We start from the raw sequence: 12044 nt of genomic DNA, 5'->3' as shown, positions 1-12044 counted from the left end.
GGTCGAATCAGAGCTATAGCTGCTGGCCTACGCCACAACCACAGCAATGCAGGATCTGAGCTGCATCTTTGACCTACACCACAGCTCATGGAAATGCCAGATCCTCAACCGACTCAGCAAGGCCAGGGATCGAACCTGCATCCTCATGGATGCTAGTTGGGTTCATTACCACTGAGCCACAATGGGAACTCCATTTCCCCCTCTTTTTTTCTATATCCCAAGATATGGAATATTTTTTTTACTTCATTTTTTGGTCTATATGTGCCTTATCTTGAAGGGCCACTGGTTTTATTTCTGTGTTTAAACTTATTTAATTCTCTTCTGCCACTGGTAGTCTCAAAACAAACAAAAAAAGTACCAGCTCCACTCCCCCAAAAAAACAAGAATACACGTTAATTGAGCATATATTGCCATGAGCTAAGCCCTAAGGATGTAGTTATAATTAAGACACATTCTTTGAACTTGGAGAATTCGTAGTCTATTAGGAGAGAAAAAATATCTCGGCATGTGAGAAATGGCACACAAAATGAAAGAGCAAAGAAAAGGTAGGTGATGAATCAGTCTGAACCTTCAAGGTGAGTAAGAGGGTGCTAGGCAGAGGAAGAGCAAGATAATTCCAAAGCCACCCAGCCTGCTTGAAAATGCTGAGGTGGGAAAGCACAGGTGCAGTTGAGGTCATAGTGGATGTTCTGGTGGCTCTACAGGAAGGGTGGTGGAGTTTGGAAGTGGAAGGGACATCTAGAAGCCTGGGAAGTTCTTGCGTATCTTGTTATCAAAAAGCCTTTCTGTAGTGGGACTTCTGTATATTTTACAAGAATGAGGAGGAAGAAGACCCAGGAGGAGACTGGGAAGTTAGCAAAGAATCGGGGGTGGGGGGGATGTTGGGGCCGAGAGATGGAAAAGCAGGTGGTGACCTAGAAGCCTACAGGGGGCAGGCCAGGGAAGAGGGCTGATTCTGAATGTCAGTGGCTGCACCAAGTTCAAATATCATTCCATTCTTTTCTTGATTGATATTTTCCTCTGTTCCCCCATGTTTTGATTTTTTAGACTCAACCAGAAAAGTCCTTTCCTCAAAGTAGTATCTCTTAATCAGTTTCAGCAGGATTCAGAAAGGGTAACATTTAAGGTTCAGCCTTTTTTCTTGACGTGTTACCATATTTTGCACTCTGTGACATTTTGGTAACATCCTGCAAGGCTGAAACCTTTAAATATGCTTGAAGTATTTTCTATGAGTGTATGGGCCATTGAGGAATATGCTTGAAATATTTTTAATTCCAGGGAAGAAAATATTTAGATCTGTTGTCATAAAAAACGGTTATAGTTGAAAGAAGGTAGGTGCTAGAGCAATTCAACAAATACTGATACTTACTGATCATCTAGTAAAGGCTTATAATCTCTATCTTATTGTTTCTCTTCATTAATTCTGCTTAAACAGTCATTGTTTAGTGACTCCATTTACTCTTCTATGTCAACCAACCTACTTCTTTTTTCAAAACCTTCATTTTCTTTCTGTCACTTCATTGACATCTCTGTGGGCTATTTCACAAGTAAGTATTGTGTTATGACTTGCCTTCAGTGTATGCCTATGCCTTTTTCCCTGGCCTTTTTATTTTTGCCCCCATCTTTTCACTTTAATGTAAGTTGAGAATCCTCTTTGGAGTTTTAAGCTTGCTTTCCAGGTTCTTCCATCACCCTGTCAACCTAGCTTTGAGTTCTTCCACTTGCCTCCTTTTGTTGGCTTCAAGAAAGGCCCCTTTCCTTCCTCCCTGCTCCTCTGCCGGCTTCTCTGCAGCTCCTGCCATCCCGCTTCTCTCCGCCTCATCGACTCCCCATCTCACTTCAAATCTCAGTAGTAAACATATGTTCTCCCTTGTCTCTACCTCTTAATTTCTCTTTTCTACTGTTATTGCTTTCTCTGTAATTGTATTATTTACTTTGTTAAGCATTTTATAATATGAAAGATGTAGTTGGCAATAAAGTTGTATTATAATAAAATCACGTTGTATAAAGCAAGTTGCTTCCTAAGGAGTATATGAAAGTCTCATGACACAGGTTAAAGTGGCTGTTGTTTTGTATTCCTTGATCGTGCTAAAAGTTCAGTGTGTTGCAGAGAATTTCTTACTTCATAGCCATTGTTGCTAAGTGGTTGAATTAAATAACTTATAAAATATCACCGTGTTTCTAATTAAGATTTTCTGTTAAATGGAAAAAAAAATGATATTTTTATATGTTGTGAGAATCCTTAAAATTTAACATGCCTTTTTGAATCAACTAGAAAAGAAAATGTTCCCTAAAGGTATATATTTTATAGTCACCTTCTTGGACAAATTTATTGTACCAGACTAATATCTATTTATTTGCACCACGTGAGAAAAATAATTTTGTTTGTGAACTCCATTCTCCTCCTAAAGGGGAATTATTGCACCTTTTGCATTTGGTTCATTGCCCACTGAGATATTCATTGGTTATCACAAATTGCTTCCAGGCCTTGGCAAGAGTCCAGACAGTGCATGGACAGTTTGAACTTGTGCATTGGTTGTTGCTGCCCACGTGAGTCCTGAAACTGTGGGTCTCCTTGTGTTTTCGCCTTTATTTCCCAGGGAAAAGTAGAGTGAACTGTCCTTTCTTCTCCACATGCTCATTCCCACCCCTCCCCCCAAAATACTTTCATGTGTCATCTTAGTTGATTGGAAAGAAGTTTAGAATCAATGAAGGATGTTACCAATGGGTTTATACACTTCCCTTTTTTATTTCTATGCTGTGTTTATTTTCCAAAAGGGGTTTTAACTTCATTACGTTTTTCCAAATAGTATGGCTGGGAAAAGAAATATATTTGTTTTTTCAATACTTTAAAAAAAAAATACAAAAAATTTTTTTATCATTTAAGCTCTATCTCACAAAAAAATTAACTCTATAAAGATTATTGTTATCCATAGTGGGGGAAAAAATAAAGCATCCATTTACATTTCTCTTCTACACTGGAAGAAGTTTGAACATATAATACATATGTTTACAGTTCATAACTCACTTTTACATATGTTGCCCTCAATGCAAGATTTTACTCAACTTTAACACAGCCTAAAAACAATAGTACCCACATGACAGTCTTGCTGCTTTTTGATATTATCCCATAACCTATTATAGTAAAAGCTAGCTGGGAAACAATTATAAAGTTTGTGGCTGGGTAGGTCAAATAGAGTTTCTTTCACAATTTGTCTCAGTCTTTTTGTCCAGAATGATTGTGAAAGTTCTCATGAATGATGATATCTTATTTTGCAGATGTTTCTGTGGTTTTATAAAACTATTACTTTCTGATAAGTGCAGTTTTATAAAGAAAGTAACAGGAGCTTAGTTGCAGCAATTTATAGACTGCGGAAGGAGAAGTGATAGCCAAAGATTATATAGTCAGACTCATCCATCCATCTTGACAGATAGTTTTCTGTCCTCCCCTTGAAGATTTCCAGGGTTGAAACATCCACAGTCTTCCAAATTAGCTCATCTGTCAATTGATTTGGATACTTTTACATTATTCTTTATTTCCTAAATTTCTTTTTTGCAGTTTAAACTTATTTCATTAACTCATTTTCTTTTATGAAAGAGAAGGGCCAAGAAACTTCTTTGGAAAATTACCCTCCTTAATTTACCTGTGGCCCTCTTTTGAAATAAAGTATGTATGGTAAAAGAAAGGGCTGTGTCATTTCAGGTTTTAGTATTAAAGATTTGATATTCGTGCATTTGTAATTTTTTTGGCAGCTTTATACTTATAGCAGGTGAAATGCTTGATTAAAGAAGGGCTATTGACAGGACATTATAAATCAACTATAATAAAAAAATTGTTTTAAGAGAAGTGCTATTCTAGATAATTATTTTTCCCTACGTGTCCTATACTTCAGCACTTGGTGTTATATGTCCTGAGCTGAATCTGATTCATTGACTCATGATATATCAGCATTAGAGCACATGCTGTAGAAACATCTTATTTATTTTAATACATGCTTTGTTTCTCTCTCCCAGAAAATGTATTGTTCAGAGTATTCCATTATTTCTTTTTCTTAGGTCCCACATTTCTCTGTTTAGTAAGTCTACCTGCTGACTGTCCATTACTGGGGCTCATTTTCTTTTGCAGTCTCATGCATCTTTAGGAAGAGGTAGGCAGTTCTGTGTTGTGGAAGCGTCCCTGCAAAGAAGAGGTTTCACTTCTGTCACTGCTAGTTCAGGACTACTTCTTCTTTTTGGATTTTTTTTGTCTTGGGCATGGTGTAGGGATTCTCAGCCATGAAGGTAGTATGAATTTGGGCCCACACTCTGCATGGTACATGCCTAAGTGGGTTCTGCTTTCCCTCTGGTGACTTCCCCCCTCCCCTTGCCTAGATTAATGTCAAGCATCCTTGGGCTTCCTGGCCAATGAGCTAAGTTTTTGTCTTCCTGCTTTCACAGATAGGGTGATTTTTCCTGAATTTTGACTTTAGGAGGGTTCTTGCACATGTGACCTGTGGCTTGAAATAACCTCTCTGCAGGGGTGTTAGAAAGTCCCCTTATTACAACCACTAAGACCTATGACTAGTCAGGCTAGCTTCAGCTCCTGCTCTCTGCTTTTTGACTTTCCTTTTGTTTCTCACAGCTGTGGGTTTTTCTTGTTTAAAACTCAGCTCTTTACTGTGTTACTGGTTATATTTTGCAGTGTGTTTGCCTCTGGCTAGGATTGAGAGGATGCTGTTAGTGATTTTTTAATTATTTTAGGCCTTTATAATTGTTTTTGTTTGCTTCTCTCCTTCATGTCAACATGTCAGATATTTTGTGCTTGCTAGATACTGAGTACTTTGAGAAATGAAATCTTTGACTAGATTCCTTCCTTCAAGAAACTGGGGCCTAATGTAGACCTTCGTGGAGTGAGGGCTTGTATCTGATATCTGAAACAAAAATGCTGCCAGAGAATAATCCTACTTCTAGAATAAAGAGTTTGGAAAGAGAATGGTAGAGGCAGAGAGATTTGAGTAAAACATGAAGATGGTTTAGAAGGTGACAGTTTACTACCTTAGACAAGAAGAGATGGGGAAAGCTTGAGGAGAGCCTTGAATAATCACACTGAAGGATTTGAATTGTATTTTGTAGGTAAGAACAAAAACCATGAGAGGTTTGGGTGGGAGAGATATTTAATGTTTTGTAATCTTACTGTCAGCGTTTTAAAAGGCTAGCAGTTTTCTCCATTAAAAAGCACATTGCACATGTGCCATCTTTTATTTAGAAATTAAACTCAAGACTTCACAGGCTAAAAAAAAAAAAAAAAAAAGGGTATGTTTGATTTCCTTGTTTGAGTAGATGAGAGATTAGGTAGTCAGTGCAGACAGGGGCCCGGCCTGTGTAGTCAGCTGGTAGAGCTGTCTGGGAACAGTGGTGGCTGCCAGGGCGGGTCAGGCCTCTTCTACAGTGGTCCTCTTGACTGTTAAACATTGCAGACGCCTCCAAATTTTAGAAATCACTGTTTGGTCCCAATGCAGTTTGTCTGTGGGCACAATTTGACTCATAAGCTATGGATTTGCATCCTCCATATATAGAAGAGATTCATTAATATTTTTTTATTCTGTAATACTTTTTTAATTAGATTTACCATGTTGAATCATTTTCTGCTGTACAGCATGGTGACCCAGTCATGCGTATACATACATTCTTTTTCTCAAACTATCTTCCATCATGGTTTGTCCTAAGAGACTGGGTATAGTCCCCTGTGCTGTACAGTAGGGTCTCATTGCTAATCTATTCTAAATGTAATTGTTTGCATCTATTTTAAATATATATTAATCAAAACTGTCCACAAAAATGCAGAAACATGTGACCTGTTCAAACTGAACATTCTGTACCTAAGTAGTAGCTATTTATCTGTGATAATAATCTTGTTGGGATGTTTGACTTCCTAAGTTAGAAATAAAAAATATTTTCTAAAACTCGTCTTACAGGTAAAAGAATATCCTATTTCTACATTTGTATCTGAAATCAGCGTGTAATTTTCCGCCCACATGGATGAGTGCCAACTTTTGCATTTCCAGTGCATATCCTACGACCATTCTCCCTGGGGTGAGTGATCTCTGAGAGTAGCTGGCAACAAACTGGATGCCAGCCAACCGTGGATGCCCTAACAAATAATGCTAAGAGTTATAAATTAAACACTATCTGGCAATCTGTAATGTGTAAGGCAGTTAATTTAGTTGGTCTGAATGAACTGTCAGCTCCTGAAAACTATATTCCCATAATGTGAAATCTGTATTTAGCATGTTTGGAAGTAATAATTAACAGTAGGGAATAATTTGTTAAAATGTGAAGTTATAAAATGCCTAAGATGTTTTTGGATTTATAGCAGTATTTTAGTGGCTCTCCATATATTTTAAGTAATTTTAGTTTTAAAAGTTCAAGGGCTTAGTATTTCTGGAAGGATAGTTATAATTTGATATAAAATATGTTTCTTTTGGTCATACATCTTCCATTGCCTTTTAATATCAGTTTTGTTTCTCATATAGCATAAAATTGTGTACTTTTTCAATATTTAGATTTCTTAAAAGTACGTTAGATAAATTATATTAGTGATTCACATTTACAGTGAGAGTTGTTTTTTCTTTCCGCTTCACTCTGGGGAATTACATTGGGTCAAAAGCCTGTTTATTACCTTTATCCATGCATTTTTCTGCTTACTTATATTATTTTACTTCAGCAAGCCATTCATCTTTTTAGAACATCCTTCAAAGAGTTCATGCGTCTTACCGAGGACACCTGACCTTTTGAAGCCTCATAATTCACATCTAGATGTCACCGGTCTTTCCCATGTTAACAGTTCTGACTATGTTTTATTATATGTGCCTTCGGCGCCGAGCCAGGATAGCTACACGAGGAGAAATAATGAACAGCCATAGGACTATAGAATCAAACAGCCGGGCTTCCCCTCTCAATGCAGAGGTGGTCCAGTATGCCAAAGAAGTGGTTGATTTCAGCTCCCATTATGGGAGTGAGAATAGCATGTCCTATACCATGTGGAACTTAGCAGGTGTCCCAAACGTGTTCCCAAGTTCTGGTGACTTCACTCAGACGGCTGTGTTTCGAACTTACGGAACGTGGTGGGACCAGTGTCCTAGTGCTTCTGTACCGTTCAAGAGGACGCCACCTAACTTTCAGAGCCAAGACTACGTGGAACTTGCTTTTGAACAGCAGGTGTATCCCACAGCTGTTCACGTTCTGGAAACTTACCATCCTGGAGCAGTCATTAGAATTCTAGCTTGTTCTGCAAATCCCTATTCCCCAAGTCCACCAGCGGAAGTCAGGTAAGACTCCTTTTATAATGATCACGTTCTAAGACTAAAAGCTTTTCGTTGTTTTAGTGTCGGGGGGTCTTTTTTTCATTGGAAGCATTCTTTTAAGTGATTTAAACAAATCCAATTTTAAAATTTTTCCTTGGTTTTCTAATAGGGAAAGAAAAATCACACATACGAAATTTAATGCATTCTTTATACCCATAAAACCTCACACCATAATATTCTTAGATTGTGAGATTTGTGTGTGTGAATTTACTATATATGAAAAGCATGATTCGAACTAATTGGGATAAGAGCCAGTCTGAGAAGTTAGTTGGAAATATGATTTCTAACATATTGTCAAACAGGTGTCATGATATTGATTTTAAATGCTTTAACTCAAAGTTGCCCTACAGAGTGCTACTTTAGAGGAGGTCCTTAGGGGATTAGCTTTAATGTTAGGTGGATGTTTTTGTAACAGGCATATTCACTTAAAAATAAATGTTGCTTTAAGTATTCATGCATTCTCCCAAAAAATCCTGTTTATTTACATCATTGTTTTGCAAAGCAGCATCTCTCTCACTCTCTCATTTTTGTAGTCTAGTCTCCTGATTTTTAAAAATACAGTTATTTGATTAGGTAATATCTTAGCATGGTTCAATAATCTAAAAAGTACATAATGCAGTCTGGCGTGTACCCTGTTCTCCACGTGCCTAGGATCCACCCTGCCTCAAAGAAATCACTTTTATCCACTTCCCTTGCTTTGTTCCATAGTTTCCTTATGCAGATATAAGCAAATACTAATATATTTTAATTTTCTTTATACACAAAAATAAGCACACTATTCGCATTGTTCTGAACCTTAATTGTTTCACCTAGTGCTATGTTAGATCTTTTCATTAAGTCCAAAGAGATCTTCCTTATTCTTTTGTACAGTACCAGGTCAAGCACAGTGTATGTGTATCCCAGCTTATTAACCATTCACCTATTGATGGGTTCTTCACTGTTTTCATATTTTTGTTATTATTAATATTAATGCAGTAAATAAGCTTGTCGTGAGTCACTTCACATATGTGCGAGTATATCTGTGGGATAAGTTGCCAGAAGAATTGCTGGGCCAAGGGGCTATGTATTTGTAATTTTAATATATAGTACCAAATTTCCCTCCAAAGTTCTACCTATTTGTATTCCCACTAGCAGTGTATGTGCATGCATGTTTTGCCAAAACCTTGTCAATTTAGTAGGTGAAAAGTGTTAACTTTAAGTTAAAATTCTTTTCGCACCTCTGAGGTTGAATATCTTTTTTATGTTTAGAAACTATATTTCCTTCTTCTTGAACTATCATGTTATTTGCCTATTCCTCTATTAATTAACTGATCTTATCAGTTTTTAGATCTTTATATTGCTTCATTCAGTCATTGTTCTAGGTATGGGGAAACGTTAGTGAACAATGAACAAAAGAGACAAAAATCCCTGCCCTTGTAAGCTTATTCTAGCCCAAGGGCAATTTGTGGGCACCTGTTGAACTGTAGGACCCCAGCTGCCTATGGAGGAGGAGTGGGGGCAGGGATCAAGTGCCACCTAACACACTGCTTCCTTGTCCTCTCAACTCCCATGCAATACCTCCCAGGCTACCAGCAAGCAAATCCACAGTACAGCTCAACTCAAGCTGAAGACTGCTGGTATAATCCTTGTTTTTACAATAAAGATTATGATAATTCATTATGAACAATATTATTAATGGATCAATTCTCTTAAAACACAGAAAAACCAGCATCCTTTAATATACAGATTTTTTTTTTTTTTTTCCTGAGAGGAAAACAAATACTTTGGGTAGGATCCTTTCTTATGCGAAAATTGTTTTGTTGGACTCTGCCATTCTTTGCCTCTTTCCTACACAGTTATCTACTTTTTTCTCAGAAAAGATGAACAAATATGGGGATAAGATTTATGAAACATGTAATGTCTTTCATCTAAAACTTAGCGTCTGAATAACTGATTTTGAGTATAAATCATGCTCTTGGGTTCCTAGCTGAGAGTTGTAGTGTGTGATTGTGATTAAAGTGACAACTTCATTTGCAGATGTCTCTCTCCTTTGCCTGGTTTTTAGCTTTATTCCCAGAAAATACCATTAATTCTAAGAGAAAAAGACTCTAACCACTACATATTATTACAGAATAAAAAAAGGCCTTTTAAATTTTATTGGTTATGAAATCAGTAGATGTTTCATTGTTTAACACATTTGTTAGAAAATGCCAAAAAGGAAAATATACAGGGGAAAATTCTTCTGCCCAGATTCAATAACCGTTAACATTTTGGTGAATTTCTTCAGATAATCAGAAACATTGATTGAATACCTTCTCTGCCCACTCACTCCTGGGAACAAAAGAGAGAGCAGGACAGACATAGCCTCTTGTGTGAGTTTTACAGGCCAGCCTCGAGGAAGGCTGGAAGATTGCAGGACACATGTGCTGGCAAAGGGCAACACCTAAGCCATGGGGCTCAGGGAAGTCCTCCCAGAGGCAGGGACTCAGCTGAGACCTGAATGTTAAGTGAGGCATTCATTTAGGTAGGAAAAGTGGGGAGACACCAGCATGTGCAAAGGTGAAATCATGAGGTGAGATCTGGGTGTTCCAAAAAGTGAGAAGAGTCCCAGAGTGGAGGAAACAGGCTATTCAAAGACCACATGCATGGGCTTTCCAGACTTTGGGAATTTATAGATTTCATAGAGCTCTGGGATCCAGTTTCTCAGACGCCAACCTTGGGAGGACTGTTCCTCTGCCAGTGACTTATTAGGACAGTGCTCCTGGAGAACCCATAAGGGAGTGGGGCAGGTGAGGGGAGTGGGGCAGGTGAGGGGGTGGGGCAGTGGGGGGGGGCAGGTGAGGGGGTGGGATGGGGAAGGTGAGGGGTGGGGAAGGTGAGGTGGTGGGAAAGCGCCGGAGGGAAGGGAAGAAGTTGGGCAAGGATGCCATTCTCTGTGAAGTCCCAGTTAGCCTGGTGGCAGAGCTGCCAGGGAGGGGGTCTGACACTCCTGCCCATCTTGGGCTGTGGGCTAGGGGAGTGGGAAGGGGAATGGAAGTCTTCCAGGCACATGCCACTCTCAGGATGAAGAAGCTCCAGGAGCCCAAGGAGTTCTCAGTAGAAGGAGGCAGCTGGGAGCCCTTAGGAGCAGACCAGCAGACCTGGGGGAGGGCACCAAAACCAGCCAGGAGATTTAAGCAGAGCAAGATACGGAAAGTCAGCTCTGATATAATGGTATTGATAATCAAAGGGAACTGATTTAGGGTTATCAGATTATTTACTTTGCTAACAACATCATTTTTCATCACTATGAAACCATAGTTTATAATGAGAAATTAGCATGGTCAGAATCTCAAAGAGCAGTTGGCAATTTTACATGTATATGTGTGCATAACTTTACATATACCAATGTATTCCTTACTTTTCACATTTAATCATGGAAAACTATCACACACTGTTGCTTGGGAACCACTGAACTATGCAGACTATTATTTTAAATTAATACCACATAGTTTTATGCCCACCTTAGGAGTTAACAGAGAAGAGTATGTTGGAGTAGCTCAGGAATTTTTGTTTATGGGAAATGAACTTGTCCCAGAACATTTAAAATTTAAAAGCAGTCTTCCCCATTTTATCTGATTGCATTTGTTCCGTGAGTGAAGTAGAAAAGTTACAAGTAGTTCTATAAGATCTCAGAGTCTTTTGACTTCTTGCCTAGTGTTCTATTAAGAGAAAAGAAAAAGGTAGTATAGAGTGTCCTGGTCCTGAGGATAAGATCTTAATAGATGCTGTGTAAGAGTCAGAAATAGGCTAGTGCTGGGTTACATATGGGAAGAAAGGGGAAACAGGAGGAAGAGAATGACAAATCGAGGTCATATTAAAGAAACTGATGGCATAAAGCTATTTGCGGATAAAATTTAGAATTTAGTGGTATGGAATTTTTTTTTTTTTGAAGCACTGAAAGCATTTTCACTTTATAATATTGAAGCTAAGAAAGCAAGGAGAAAGAAAGTGCCTGTCACAGAAAAAATTCGCTGCCAAAGGAAGTTGCTTAGGCAGTGATTTCACGAATTGGTCATGGTCTGGTCCCCTTCACTTTGTGAGTCAAGAAGCATGATTTTTGTCATTTAAGTCAGAAATGATCAGCTCCTTTACTGGTTGGTACCTGTTAAAGCAGATGCCAGTTTGTTAGTTCCAATTAGAGACAGGCTGAGAAGCAGGGGTATTTAGGTGTACCTATTTGAGTCCTTTAATTTTCTTCTTGTGTGTTTTCCTGTTCTGTCCCTTTGCTTCCAGCTGGTAAAATGGAACAGTGTTGGCAAGAGAACTTTCTTTGTGCTGGCTACCAGATGTACTCACTAAGCAGGAGAAATTCTGATTATGGAAAAGCTCTTTGCATCCATGTGCCTGGCTTCCAACCTGAATACGTTAGAAAATTTGCTTTCTCTGGTTTCCATTGATGAGCATCTCTCTTCCTCTCTTGTCTACCTGCCGCTTCCTGGGAGCCTTAGAGAGACTTTCTCAGTAGGGTAATAATAGGTCAGGTCAACAGTCACAGAGATGTGCTTTTTTTTCTTTGTTTCCAAGCACTAGACCAATGATAGGTATTCAGTGCAATCAATAGGAGGAGAAATAGGTGGGCTGGTGAAGAGAATACTGGTTTCTATGCCAGGACTGAATACACCAAGTGCAGATGAGGCACTGCCTGAAAGGGGTCCCAAACTGAATTTTGCATGTGATACT

General features: G+C 38.5%; 1 protein-coding gene across 8 annotated transcripts in view; it reads left to right on the top strand.

Annotated features, from left to right (window-relative positions):
* Positions 1 to 12044, top strand: part of FBXL4 (F-box and leucine rich repeat protein 4) — a 63552-nt gene that overhangs the window by 8629 nt on the left and 42879 nt on the right. For 3 of the 8 annotated variants that reach the window (XR_014805437.1, XM_084959646.1, XM_013992715.3), the window contains exons 2-3: positions 5955 to 6072; positions 6704 to 7307. Coding sequence is in view for 4 of the 8 variants with exons in the window: in XM_013992715.3 (XP_013848169.1) it covers positions 6796 to 7307 (512 nt within the window). In the remaining 4 variants the exon portion in view is untranslated. 8 annotated transcript variants of the gene reach the window in all.

This window comes from Sus scrofa, chromosome 1 (assembly GCF_054392235.1).
Source record: "Sus scrofa isolate SSC_HxYL_T2T_F1_AM1 chromosome 1, Sscrofa_HxYL_maternal_Yorkshire_Landrace_v2.0, whole genome shotgun sequence".
NCBI classification, from domain to species: Eukaryota; Metazoa; Chordata; class Mammalia; order Artiodactyla; family Suidae; genus Sus; species Sus scrofa.
Note: the sequence above shows the minus strand (reverse complement) of the source record. Positions and strands in the feature narration are given on the sequence as shown.